This window comes from Bombina bombina, chromosome 5, assembly GCF_027579735.1.
Source record: "Bombina bombina isolate aBomBom1 chromosome 5, aBomBom1.pri, whole genome shotgun sequence".
Classification (NCBI taxonomy): Eukaryota; Metazoa; Chordata; class Amphibia; order Anura; family Bombinatoridae; genus Bombina; species Bombina bombina.
This window is the reverse complement of record NC_069503.1, coordinates 838,622,138-838,637,146: the sequence shown is the minus strand read 5'-3', so window position 1 is coordinate 838,637,146 and position 15,009 is coordinate 838,622,138. Positions and strand designations below refer to the sequence as shown.

The 15,009-nt window shown below is 41.3% G+C and overlaps 1 protein-coding gene across 1 annotated transcript in view; it reads left to right on the top strand.

Moving 5' to 3' along the window:
• Positions 1-15,009, top strand: part of ROCK1 (Rho associated coiled-coil containing protein kinase 1) — a 1,092,122-nt gene that overhangs the window by 458,948 nt on the left and 618,165 nt on the right. The window contains exons 10-11 of the mRNA XM_053714968.1: positions 6,693-6,852; positions 6,982-7,048. Of these exons, the coding sequence (XP_053570943.1) occupies positions 6,693-6,852; positions 6,982-7,048 (227 nt within the window). The remainder of the gene's footprint in view (positions 1-6,692; positions 6,853-6,981; positions 7,049-15,009) is intronic.

The following is a 15,009-nucleotide window of genomic DNA, read 5'->3' as shown; positions in this document are numbered from 1 at the left end:
TGTCCACAATAGATTTACAGGATGCATATTTGCATATTCCGATTCATCCAGATCACTATCAGTTCCTGAGATTCTCTTTCCTGGACAAGCATTACCAGTTTGTGGCTCTGCCGTTTGGCCTAGCTACAGCTCCAAGAATTTTTACAAAGGTTCTCGGTGCCCTTCTGTCTGTAATCAGAGAACAGGGTATTGTGGTATTTCCTTATTTGGACGATATCTTGGTACTTGCTCGGTTTTCACATTTAGCAGAATCTCATACGAATCGACTTGTGTTGTTTCTTCAAGATCATGGTTGGAGGATCAATTCACTAAAAAGTTCATTGATTCCTCAGACAAGGGTAACCTTTCTGGGTTTCCAGATAGATTCAGTGTCCATGACTCTGTCTTTGTCAGACAAGAGATGTCTATAATTGATTTCAGCTTGTCGAAACCTTCAGTCACAATCATTCCCTTCGGTAGCCTTATGCATGGAAATTCTAGGTCTTATGACTGCTGCATCGGACGCGATCCCCTTTGCTCGTTTTCACATGCGACCTCTTCAGCTCTGTATGCTGAATCAATGGTGCAGGGATTACACAAAGATATCTCAATTAATATCTTTAAATCCGATTGTACGACACTCTGACGTGGTGGACAGATCACCATTGTTTAATTCAGGGGGCTTCTTTGTTCTTCCGACCTGGACTGTAATTTCAACAGATGCAAGTCTTACAGGTTGGGGAGCTGTGTGGGGATCTCTGACGGCACAAGGAGTTTGGGAATCTCAGGAGGTGAGATTACCGATCAATATTTTGGAACTCCATGCAATTTTCAGAGCTCTTCAGTCTTGGCCTCTTCTGAAGAGAGAATCGTTCATTTGTTTTCAGACAGACAATGTCACAACTGTGGCATACATCAATCATCAAGGAGGGACTCACAGTCCTCTGGCTATGAAAGAAGTATCTCAAATTCTGGTTTGGGCGGAATCCAGCTCCTGTTTAATCTCTGCGGTTCATATCCCAGGTATAGACAATTGGGAAGCGGATTATCTCAGTCGCTAAACGTTGCATCCGGGCGAATGGTCTCTTCACCCAGAGGTATTTCTTCAGATTGTTCAAATGTGGGAACTTCCAGAAATAGATCTGATGGCGTCTCATCTAAACAAGAAACTTCCCAGGTATCTGTCCAGATCCCGGGATCCTCAGGCGGAGGCAGTGGATGCATTATCACTTCCTTGGAAGTATCATCCTGCCTATATCTTTCCGCATCTAGTTCTTCTTCCAAGAGTAATCTCCAAGATTCTGAAGGAATGCTCGTTTGTTCTGCTGGTAGCTCCGGCATGGCCTCACAGGTTTTGGTATGCGGATCTTGTCCGGATGGCCTCTTGCCAACCGTGGACTCTTCCGTTAAGACCAGACCTTCTGTCGCAAGGTCCTTTTTTCCATCAGGATCTCAAATCCTTAAATTTAAAGGTATGGAGATTGAACGATTGATTCTTGGTCAAAGAGGTTTCTCTGACTCTGTGATTAATACTATGTTACAGGCTCGTAAATCTGTATCTAGAGAGATATATTATAGAGTCTGGAAGACTTATATTTCTTGGTGTCTTTCTCATCATTTTTCTTGGCATTCCTTTAGAATACCGAGAATTTTACAATTTCTTCAGGATGATTTAGATAAGTTTTGTCCGCAAGTTCCTTGAAAGGACAAATCTCTGCTCTTTCTGTTCTTTTTCACAGAAAGATTGCTAATCTTCCTGATATTCATTGTTTTGTACAAGCTTTGGTTCGTATAAAACCTGTCATTAAGTCAATTTCTCCTCCTTGGAGTTTGAATTTGATTCTGGGGGCTCTTCAAGCTCCTCCTTTTGAACCCATGCATTCATTGGACATTAAATTACTTTCTTGGAAAGTTTTTGTTCCTTTTGGCGATCTCTTCTGCCAGAAGAGTCTCTGAATTATCTGCTCTTTCTTGTGAGTCTCCTTTTCTGATTTTTCATCAGGATAAGGCGGTGTTGCGAACTTCTTTTCAATTTTTACCTAAGGTTGTGAATTCCAACAACATTAGTAGAGAAATTGTGGTTCCTTCATTATGTCCTAATCCTAAGAATTCTAAGGAGAAATCGTTGCATTCTTTGGATGTTGTTAGAGCTTTGAAATATTATGTTGAAGCTACTAAGTCTTTCCGAAAGACTTCTAGTCTATTTGTTATCTTTTGCGGTTCTAGAAAAGGCCAGAAAGCTTCTGCCATTTCTTTGGCATCTTGGTTGAAATCTTTAATTCATCATGCCTATGTCGAGTCGGGTAAAACTCCGCCTCAAAGGATTACAGCTCATTCTACTAGGTCAGTTTCTACTTTCTGGGCGTTTTTGGAATGAAGCTTCGGTTGATCAGATTTGCAAAGCAGCAACTTGGTCCTCTTTGCATACTTTTACTAATTCTACCATTTTGATGTGTTTTTTTCTTCTGAAGCAGTTTTTGGTAGAAAAGTACTTCAGGCAGTGGTTTCAGTTTGAATCTTCTGCTTATGTTTTCATTAAACTTTATTTTGGGTGTGGATTATTTTCAGCAGGAATTGGCTGTCTTTATTTTATCCCTCCCTCTCTAGTGACTCTTGCGTGGAAAGATCCACATCTTGGGTAGTCATTATCCCATACGTCACTAGCTCATGGACTCTTGCTAATTACATGAAAGAAAACATAATTTATGTAAGAACTTACCTGATAAATTCATTTCTTTCATATTAGCAAGAGTCCATGAGGCCCACCCTTTTTTGTGGTGGTTATGATTTTTTTGTATAAAGTACAATTATTCCAATTCCTTATTTTTTTATGCTTTTGCACTTTTTTCTTATCACCCCACTTCTTGGCTATTCGTTAAACTGATTTGTGGGTGTGGTGAGGGGTGTATTTATAGGCATTTTAAGGTTTGGGAAACTTTGCCCCTCCTGGTAGGAATGTATATCCCATACGTCACTAGCTCATGGACTCTTGCTACTATGAAAGAAATGAATTTATCAGGTAAGTTCTTACATAAATTATGTTATTTTGCAAAATTATCCAGATGGACTATATTTAATGATCATGTTAAACAGATCAAAAAAATAGTGTAGAATGTCCATATGTCACCCACCCTGCAGTGCAGGTTCCCCCAGCCATGAGCAATGCTTGATCCTATTTCATTGCTCATGGCTGGGGGAACCTGCACTGCAGGGTGCCTGACCTGATTGTGTAGATCCAGACTGATGCCAGTTTCAGTGCTTGGCCCATTAGTGCAGGTTCCCCCAGCCATGAGCAATAAAATAAGATCAAGCAGCTCCAGAACCAGCATCAGGACTTGTGTTTGTCAGCTTTGCAAATATGCTGAGGTTTGAATGACGTAAACCATATAAAAGGCTTTCTGCTAAGATCCCATGATATGCTTTTCTGAGCACGCTAAGAGGACTGCAGGTTGTAAAATGTTGTTAAAATATATTTCTTCTATAAGGTACGATGAGTCCACGGATTCATCCTTTACTTGTGGGATATTATCCTCCTGCTAACAGGAAGTGGCAAAGAGCACCACAGCAGAGCTGTCTATATAGCTCCTCCCTTAGCTCCACCTCCCAGTCATTCTCTTTGCCTACTCTAAGTACTAGGAAGGGTAAAGTGAAAGAGGTGATAAAAAACTTCCTTGTTACGGGTTCAGGTCAAGGGATCCTCAGGCAGTACTGATAGATGCTCTAGCAGTACCCTGGTCGTTCAACCTGACTTATGTGTTTCCACCATTTCCTCTCCTTCCTCATTTGATTGCCAGAATCAAACAGGAGAGAGCTTCGGTGATTTTGATAGCACCTGTGTGGCCACGCAGGACTTGGTATGCAGACCTGGTGGACATGTCATCTCTTCCACCATGGACTCTGCCACTGAGACAGGACCTTCTGATTCAAGGTCCGTTCCAGCATCCAAATCTAGTTTCTCTGCGGCTGACTGCCTGGAAATTGAACGTTTGATTTTATCCAAGCGGGGATTCTCTGAGTCGGTAATAGATACCTTGATTCAGGCTCGAAAGCCTGTCACTAGGAAAATTTATCATAAGATATGGTGTAAATATCTTTATTGGTGCAAATCCAAAGGCTACTCATGGAGTAAGATCAGGATTCCTAGGATTTTGTCCTTTCTCCAAGAAGGATTGGAGAAGGGGCTATCAGCTAGTTCCTTAAAGGGACAGATATCTGCTTTATCAATTCTACTACACAAGCATCTGGCAGATGTTCCAGACGTTCAGTCGTTCGGTCAGGCTTTAGTTTGAATCAAGCCTGTGTTTAAACCTGTTGCTCCGCCATGTAGTTTTAATTTAGTTTTTAAAGTACTTCAAGGGGTTCCGTTTGAACCTATGCATTCCATAGATATTAAGCTTCTATCTTGGAAAGTTCTGTTTTTAGTTGCTATCTCTTCGGCTCGAAGAGTTTCTGAACTATCTGCATTGCAATGCGACTCGCCTTATCTTGTTTTCCATGCTGATAAGGTGGTTTTGCGTACCAAACCTGGATTCCTTCCTAAGGTTGTTACCAATAGGAATATCAATCAGGAAATTGTTGTTCCTTCTCTGTGTCCTAATCCTTCCTCTAAGAAGGAGCGGCTGTTGCACAACTTGGACGTGGTTCGTGCTTTGAAGTTTTACTTGCAAGCAACCAAAGATTTCCGTCAAACATCTTCTTTGTTTGTTGTCTATTCTGGAAAACGTAGAGGTCAAAAAGCTACGGCTACCTCTCTTGCCTTTTGGCTGAAAAGCATCATCCATTTGGCATACGAGACTGCTGGACAGCCGCCTCCTGAAAGAATTACAGCTCACTCTTCTAGAGTGGTGGCTTCCACATGGGCTTTTAAAAATGATGCTTCTGTTGAACAGATTTAAAAGGCTGCGACTTGGTCTTCGCTTCATACCTTTTCCAAATTTTACAAATTTGATACTTTTGCTTCTTCGGAGGCTATTTTTGGGAGAAAAGTTCTTCAAGCAGTGGTGCCTTCTATTTAACCATCTGTCTTGTCCCTCCCGTTCATCCGTGTCCTGTAGCTTTGGAATTGTATCCCACAAGTAAAGGATGAATTTGTGGACTTGTCGTACCTTATAGAAGAAAAATAAATTTATGCTTACCTGATAAATTAATTTCTTCTATGGCACGACTAGTCCATGGCCCGCCCTGTCATTTTACGACAGATTATATTTTTTTATTTTTAAACTTCAGTCACCTCTGCACCTTTTAGTTTCTCCTTTTTCTTCCTGTACCTTCGGTCGAATGACTGGGGGGTGGAGCTAAGGGAGGAGCTATATAGACAGCTCTGCTGTGGTGCTCTTTGCCACTTCCTGTTAGCAGGAGGATAATATCCCACAAGTAAAGGATGAATCCGTGGACTCGTCGTACCATAGAAGAAATGAATTTATCAGGTAAGCATAAATTTACTTTTTTAGGCAGGGAGCATTGTGCCAACATAAATTCAAAGGGACCAAAGAGCGCACGCAAACTAATGTACTGGAGTGCACATAACATTATGCAGGAATGCAATTAAGCATATAAAGCTATGCAGGCACTTGTTTATTATAACTATGGCCTGACATCATCCTGTATAGGTCTACTGCACACAGGTGATCAGATCGATCAACAGCGGCGTTCCCTATAGTGCGTGCACCTCTGTCGACTGATCCAATAACTTGCATGCAGAAAACCTATTCAGGATATTGTCACACTACAGTGCCTGCATAATGTTTTCTGTTTTTTTTCTCTGCCCACCTTCGATGAACACTAGGTTTTCTCAGACAGGCTTCACATTCCGTGGGCTCCTTGCACAGCCTTTGGCCCCTGCATAAGTGCATAACACGGTGACTTGTGGGATATTACATACTTGAGACCAGGTAATAAACAGCATAACATTTTTGTAACTGATATCTTTTCTGTTACAAAGTTTCTTTTTTCCCCATAAAAGCACCACAATCTTATTCACTTCAGTTCCTCAATAGTAGAATAGGCGCATTGCGCATGCGCTAATGGTGGTTACGAGTAAGTTAGAAAATTACAGGGATCATAAGATAATATGATGTCACGGATGACGAAAAAGGGTGGAGCCAGACGGACATTTTCAAACAGCGGCGGCAAAATAAGTGATTTTACTTGCAAACGGAATATCTGTAAAAACTGTGCTATATTTGTAAAAAACAAGCTATGGCAACTTTATAGATATAAGTTAAAACTATTTTTGGTTTGACTGTCCCTTTAAGCCCATGCAGGCCACCTTTATCTCAATCCATTTTATAAGCTTTTCACAGCATGACAGAGCTAGTTAAAAATTACGATATAGATAACACTTTGCTCACTGTTGTGGAGTTACAAATTTGTCAGCACTGATTGGCTATAATGCAAGTCATATACAGCCCTGAGATAAGGGGGCAGTCTGCAGAGGGTTAGATACAAGGTAATCACAGAGGTAAAAAGTATTCTAATATAACTGTGTTGGTTATGCAAAACTAGGGAATGGGTAATTAAGGGATTGTCTATCTTTTTAAACACCGTTTTGGAGTACACTGTCTCTTTAAATTGTTTCAAAGATGAAAGTTTATATTTGATTTCTGTATCGCTTTAAATTTTAGCTTTAAAAATATAAAATGTAATTTGTTTCCATTTGTGTGGATGGCTTATAAAGCAAACAATTTTTTATGCTTGTTTATCTTTGTGTGTAGCTGTAGCTCCAGTTGTTCCTGATTTGGCCAGTGACACTGACACAAGTAATTTTGACGACTTGGAGGACGATAAAGGAGACGAAGAAACCTTTCCAATACCGAAAGCTTTTGTTGGCAATCAGCTTCCTTTTGTAGGGTTTACATATTACAGTAACAGACAGTAAGTGCTCATACACTATGCAACTATACAGAAAATCTAAATATGTTTTCTGGTGGGTGTACAGCTGAGTTACAAATAAGAAGAGGTTGATTTAAAATACAAACATTTTTTACATTTATTTTGTTACAGGTATTTATCTGAATCTGCAGAAAGTCCTAACGACAACAGAAGCAACTCCAAAATAGATAACAAACTGGTATGTAAGTTTCCACTTGAATTATCATTACTTTTTTTCAGTTGCTAAGTTCCTTATGTCTGTTTTGGTATATGGCAAGCAAAGACATTTCATTCTCTTAATTCACTGTAAACTAATTCACAAGTGAGGTTATTTGTTGTTACCATGCTACTGGATGAAACTAAATACAGTACATCCCACTCAAACACTTATAGTTTTAAACAGGATACCAGGTTGTATGCTATTACAGCTTCTGTCCTCCTTCCTTCTTTCGGTGAAGTAATGCTAACTTTAGTTCAAACAATACATATTTTTTGTAATGTAATTTAATTCCTTAACGACCACGACTTACCCTGTATGTCGCTGGTCATTAAGGGTATTGTTGGCTCATAATAGGTATATTATTATGTGTGTATGTATATATATATATATATATATATATATATATATATATATATATATTGCCAGTGGAAAGACCACACACTATTATGACCTCCCTCTCTCCTGCACGCTTACTGAAATAGCCTCTCAGTAGGTGGGTGAAGAATTGAGATGCTCCAGATTCTTTATAGGAAGGGGTCCTCAAACTGATTTGAGCCCTACTTTCCCCTCCGACATCTGCTAAAGAAAGACAGGGGCTATTGTAGTATAGTGTAGTGACACAATTACTCCTGGTGATGGAAGTTAGTCACAAGCCTGCCACAGGTGTCACAGTGAATGATCCCCACGACTCCTATTGTTGGGGCGCTGAGATACTTCTTACAGTAATGCTCTGTTTTGACATACACAGCACTGGCTGGGCTTTCTACTAAACACAGACATTTTGCAGAGAGTACGATCTAAAGGATTCTGTCTTTCCTATGTTTGTTCTACACAAGGGAGTTCTTCTGTTATTGCTCCAGGTTTTAAAGATTTTGTACGCTCCACTGTTTCTGTACACACATAGGAATTTTCTGAAAGGCTCAGAGTCAGATTCTTTAGATTTGTCTTCTGAAGGTGAATATACTGTATCTCTGATGAGCAAGAGTCTTTATCTGAACACGTCTCAAATTCATCCTCTTTCATGTTTAAATTAGAGCATTTCCGTACATTACTTACGTTTTATGTACATTAGGATTTGAAGATACTATTCTAGTTAAGAAAAAAAATAATTTAACCGAATAGACCTAATTTTCAACCCTATTCCTTAGCCTCATGAAGTTTTCCCTGTTCTGGATGCCATTACTTAAATAATTTCCACGGAATGGGCTAGGACAGATATTCCTTATAATCCTGCATCTAGATTTAAGATGTTTCCTTTACTATCCTCTATTTTAGAACTTTGGTAAGCTATTCCTAAGGTGGACAGGGTTATTTCTACCTTAGTAAAACATACTGTACTACAAGTCCTTTTAAAGACAGTATGGGTTTCAAATATCCAATGAACCGAAAATTTGTCTTATCACAGAAAAGCCTTTCAGCAAGTGGTGCTTTTATTCAGACCAGCTATTAGTATTCCCTGTGTTGCAACATCTGCTACTCTATGGTGCAACAACCTGCTTGATTAAATTTCAGACTATTCTTTGGATGAAAATTCTCCAAACTCTTTAGATCTGACCTGATTATGTATGCTAATGCCTTCATTTGTGATACTATTTCTCTTGTTAAGTGTAGTCAGTCCACGGGTCATCCATTACTTATGGAATATATCTCTTCCTAACAGGAAGCTGCAAGAGGATCACCCAGCAGAGCTTGCTACATAGCTCCTCCCCTCACATGTCATATTCAGTCATTCTCTTGCAGCCTAACTAGATAGGTCGCTGTGAGAGGTCTGTGTTGTTTTTTAACTTAGTTTATTTCTACAATCAAAAGTTTGTTATTTTAAATGGCACCGGAGTGTGCTGTTTATTCTCAGGCAGCATTAGAAGAAGAATCTGCCTGCGTTTTCTATGATCTTAGCAGACGTAACTAAGATCCACTGGCTGTTCTCATCTGAGGAGTGAGGTAACTTCAGAGAAGGGGAATAGCATGCAGGGCCCCCCTGCAAATGAGGTATGTGCAGTAATTATTTTTCTGAGGAATGGAATTGACTGAGAAAATACTGCTGATACCAATGTAAAGTAAGTTCAGCCTTAAATGCAGTGATAGCGACTGGTATTAGGCTGATGAGTGTGTGTACACTGAATGTATTTTTCTAAGGAATGGAATTGACTCTGAAAATACTGTTAATACTGAAATAATGTATGAGCCTTAACTGCAGTAAAAGCGACTGGTAGCAGGCTTATTAATAACACTTCATAACTTTTCAAATGTATGTTTAAAACGTTTACTGGCATGTTAATCGTTTTTTGTGAGGTACTTGGTGATAAAACTTATTGGGGCATGATTTTTACCACATGGCCATCTTTGTTTTCTGCATAAAAACAGTTTTCTGAGCTTCCCCACTGTTGTAATATGAGTGGGAGTGGCCTATTTTAGCGCTTTTTTGCGCAGTAAAAATTCAGTCACAATCTGTCTACTTCATCCTCCATGATCCAGATCGTCTCTAGAGAGCTCAGGGGTCTTCAAAATTCATTTTGAGGGAGGTAATCAGTCACAGAGACCTGTGACAGTGTGTTTTGACTGTGAGAAAAACGTTAATTATTAAATTGTTAATCCGTTTTTGGGTATTAAGGGGTTAATCATCCATTTGCTGGTGAGTGCAATCCTTTGCTAACTTAATACATTTACTGTGAAAAATTGGTTGCTATAACTATTTTGGTTCATTGTTATTTCAACTGTGACAGCTTTTTGTGCTTCTTAAAGGCACAGTAGCGTTTTTTATATTGCTTGTAAATTTATTTAGAAAAGTATTTCCAAGCTTGCTAGTCTCATCGCTAGTCTGTTTAAACATGTCTGACACAGATGAATCTCTTTGTTCACTATGTTTAAAGGCCAATGTGGAGCCCAATAGAAATTTATGTACTAATTGCATTGATGCTACTTTAAATAAAAGTCAATCTTTACATGTAAAGAAATTATCACCAGACAACGAGGGGGAAATTATGCCGACTAACTCTCCTCACGTGTCAGTACCTTCGCCTCCCGCTCAGGAGGTGCGTGATTTTGTGGCGCCAAGTACATCAGGGAGGCCCTTACAAATCACTTTGCAAGACATGGCTACTGTTATGACAGAAGTATTATCTAAATTGCCAAAATTAAGAGGCAAGCGCGATAGCTCTGGGTTAAGAACAGAGCGCGCGGATGAGGTGAGAGCCATGTCAGATACTGCGTCACAGTTTGCAGAACGTGAAGACGGAGAGCTTCATTCTGTGGGTGACGGATCTGATCCAGGGAGACTGGATTCAGAGATTTCTAATTTTAAATTTAAGCTTGAGAACCTCCGCATATTGCTAGGGGAGGTATTAGCGGCTCTGAATGATTGTAACACGGTTGCAATTCCAGAAAAATTATGTAGGTTGGATAGATACTATGCGGTACCGGTGTGTACTGACGTGTTTCCTATACCTAAAAGGCTTACAGAGATTATTAGCAAGGAGTGGGATTGACCTGGTGTGCCCTTTTCCCCTCCTCCCATATTTAGGAAAATGTTTCCTATAGACGCCACCACACGAGACTTATGGCAGACGGTCCCTAAGGTGGAGGGAGCAGTTTCTACTTTAGCTAAGCGTACCACTATCCCGGTGGAGGATAGTTGTGCCTTTTCAGATCCAATGGATAAGAAATTAGAGGGTTACCTTAAGAAAATGTTTGTTCAACAAGGTTTTATCTTACAGCCTCTTGCATGCATTGCGCCTGTCACTGGTGCAGCGGCATTCTGGTTTGAGTCTCTGGAAGAGGCCATTCGCACAGCTCCATTGGATGAAATTATGAACAAGCTTAAAGCACTTAAGCTAGCTAACGCATTTGTTTCTGATGCCGTCGTACATTTAACCAAACTTACGGCTAAGAACTCCGGATTCGCCATCCAAGCGCGCAGAGCGCTATGGCTTAAATCCTGGTCAGCTGACGTGACTTCTAAATCTAAATTGCTTAATATTCCTTTCAAAGGGCAGACCTTATTCGGGCCCGGCTTGAAAGAAATTATAGCTGACATTACGGGAGGTAAGGGCCATGCTCTACCTCAGGACAGGGCCAAATCAAAGGCCAAACAGTCTAATTTTCGTGCCTTTCGTAACTTCAAGGCTGGAGCAGCATCAACTTCCTCCGCTCCAAAACAGGAAGGAGCTGTTGCTCGTTACAGGCAGGGCTGGAAAGTTAACCAGTCCTGGAACAAGGGCAAGCAGGCCAAGAAACCTGCTGCTGCCCCCAAGACAGCATGAAGTGAGGGCCCCCTATCCGGAAACGGATCTAGTGGGGGGCAGACTTTCTCTCTTCGCCCAGGCTTGGGCAAGAGATGTCCAGGATCCCTGGGCGTTGGAGATCATATCTCAGGGATATCTCCTGGACTTCAAAACTTCTCCTCCACGAGGGAGATTTCATCTTTCAAGGTTATCAGCAAACCAAATAAAGAAAGAGGCGTTTCTACGCTGTGTACAAGACCTTTTACTAATGGGAGTGATCCACCCAGTTCCGCGGACGGAACACGGGCAGGGATTCTATTCAAATCTATTTGTGGTTCCCAAGAAAGAGGGAACCTTCAGACCAATCTTGGACTTAAAAATCCTAAACAAATTTCTAAGAGTTCCATCATTCAAAATGGAAACTATTCAAACCATCCTTCCCATGATCCAAGAGGGTCAGTACATGACCACAGTGGATTTAAAGGATGCCTACCTTCACATACCGATTCACAAGGATCATTATCGGTACCTAAGATTTGCTTTCCTAGACAGGCATTACCAGTTTGTAGCTCTTCCCTTCGGATTAGCTACGGCTCCAAGAATCTTTACAAAAGTTCTGGGCTCACTTCTGGCGGTACTAAGACCGCGAGGCATAGCGGTGACTCCGTACCTAGACGACATTCTGATACAAGCGTCAAGTTTTCAAACTGCCAAGTCTCATACAGAGATAGTTCTGGCATTTCTGAGGTCGCATGGGTGGAAGGTGAACGTGGAAAAGAGTTCTCTATTACCACTTACAAGAGTTCCCTTTCTAGGGACTCTTATAGATTCTGTAGAGATGAAAATTTACCTGACAGAGGCCAGGTTATCGAAACTTCTAAATGCTTGCCGTGTCCTTCATTCCATTCCACACCCGTCAGTAGCTCAGTGCATGGAAGTAATCGGCTTAATGGTAGCGGCAATGGACATAGTACCATTTGCGCGCCTGCATCTCAGACCGCTGCAATTGTGCATGCTAAGTCAGTGGAACGGGGATTACTCAGATTTGTCCCCCCTACTAAGTCTGGATCAAGAGACCAGAGATTCTCTTCTATGGTGGCTCTCTCGGCCACATCTGTCCAAGGGGATGACCTTTCGCAGGCCAGATTGGACGATTGTAACAACAGACGCCAGCCTTCTAGGCTGGGGCGCAGTCTGGAACTCCCTGAAAGCTCAGGGATTATGGACTCAGGAGGAGAAACTCCTCCCAATAAATATTCTGGAATTAAGAGCAATATTCAATGCTCTCCTAGCTTGGCCTCAGTTAGCAACTCTGAGGTTCATCAGATTTCAGTCGGACAACATCACGACTGTGGCTTACATCAACCATCAAGGGGGAACCAGAAGTTCCCTAGCGATGTTGGAAGTCTCAAAGATAATTCGCTGGGCAGAGTCTCACTCTTGCCACCTGTCAGCGATTTACATCCCAGGCGTAGAGAACTGGGAGGCGGATTTTCTAAGTCGCCAGACTTTTCATCCGGGGGAGTGGGAACTTCATCCGGAGGTCTTTGCTCAACTGATTCTTCGTTGGGGCAAACCAGATCTGGATCTCATGGCGTCTCGCCAGAACGCCAAGCTTCCTTGTTACGGATCCAGGTCCAGGGACCCGGGAGCGGTGCTGATAGATGCTCTGACAGCCCCTTGGGTCTTCAACATGGCTTATGTGTTTCCACCATTCCCGATGCTTCCTCGTTTGATTGCCAAGATCAAACAGGAGAGAGCTTCGGTGATTCTGATAGCGCCTGCGTGGCCACGCAGGACCTGGTATGCAGACCTAGTGGACATGTCGTCCTGTCCACCGTGGTCTCTACCTCTGAGACAGGACCTTCTAATTCATGGTCCTTTCAAACATCCAAATCTAATTTCTCTGAGGCTGACTGCATGGAGATTGAACGCTTGATTCTATCAAAGCGTGGCTTCTCGGAGTCGGTTATTGATACCTTAATACAGGCTAGGAAGCCTGCTACCAGAAAAATTTACCATAAGATATGGTGTAAATATTTATATTGGTGCGAATCCAAGAGTTACTCATGGAGTAAGGTTAGGATTCCTAGGATATTGTCCTTTCTACAAGAGGGTTTAGAAAAGGGCTTATCTGCTAGTTCGTTAAAGGGACAGATTTCTGCTCTGTCTATTCTTCTGCACAAACGTCTGGCTGAAGTTCCAGACGTTCAGGTTTTTTGTCAGGCTTTAACTAGGATTAAGCCTGTGTTTAAGACTGTTGCTCCGCCGTGGAGCTTAAACTTAGTTCTTAATGTTCTTCAAGGCGTTCCATTTGAACCCCTTCATTCCATTGATATCAAGCTGTTATCCTGGAAGGTTTTGTTTTTGATGGCTATTTCCTCGGCTCGAAGAGTCTCTGAGTTATCTGCCTTACATTGTGATTCTCCTTATCTGATTTTTCATTCAGACAAGGTAGTTCTGCGTACTAAACCTGGGTTCTTACCTAAGGTAGTTACTAACAGGAATATCAATCAAGAGATTGTTGTTCCATCACTGTGTCCTAACCCGACTCACAATTTTTGCATAATTTGGACGTAGTTCGTGCCCTGAAGTTCTATTTGCAGGCAACTAAAGATTTTCGTCAAACTTCTTCCCTGTTTGTAGTTTACTCTGGACAGAGAAGAGGTCAAAAGGCTTCGGCTACCTCTCTCTCTTTTTGGCTTCGTAGCATAATACGTTTAGCCTATGAGACTGCTGGACAGCAGCCTCCTGAAAGGATTACAGCTCATTCTACTAGAGCTGTGGCTTCCACCTGGGCCTTTAAAAATGAGGCCTCTGTTGAACAGATTTGCAAGGCTGCGACTTGGTCTTCGCTTCACACCTTTTCAAAATTTTACAAATTTGACACTTTTGCTTCTTCGGAGGCTATTTTTTGGAGAAAGGTACTTAAGGCAGTGGTTCCTTCTGTTTAATGTTCCTGCCTTGTCCCTCCCTTCATCCGTGTACTTTAGCTTTGGTATTGGTATTCCATAAGTAATGGATGACCCGTGGACTGACTACACTTAACAAGAGAAAACATAATTTATGCTTACCTGATAAATTTATTTCTCTTGTAGTGTAGTCAGTCCACGGCCCGCCCTGTCTTTAAGGCAGACCTAAATTTTAATTAAACTCCAGTCACCACTGCACCCTATGGTTTCTCCTTTCTCGTCTGCTTTGGTCGAATGACTGAATGACATGTGAGGGGAAGAGCTATGTAGCAAGCTCTGCTGGGTGATCCTCTTGCAGCTTCCTGTTAGGAAGAGATATATTCCATAAGTAATGGATGACCCGTGGACTGACTACACTACAAGAGAAATAAATTTATCAGGTAAGCATAAATTATGTTTTTTGACATTTTCAGAATCAATGCCAAGAATATGGCTCTAGCGGTTTTGACTAGCAGTGCCTTATGGCTGAAATCTTGGTCAGCTAAAATGGTTTCTAATACCAGACTTTTTACTTTTCCCTTTAAGGGTTACATTTTATTTGGCCCTGATTTAGATAATATTATCTCGATTGTTACTGAAGGTTAAGGAGCTTTTCCTTTCTCAGGACAATAGTTTTCATTCTTTCTAGGAACCAGCGATCCTCCTCTTCTTCACAGAAGAAGGAATTTTCCAGAACCTCCTTTGAAGTCCTCTTCCTGTTGAGAAAATCTAAAAAGTCAAAGAAGCATCTTCCACTGCCACTAAATCA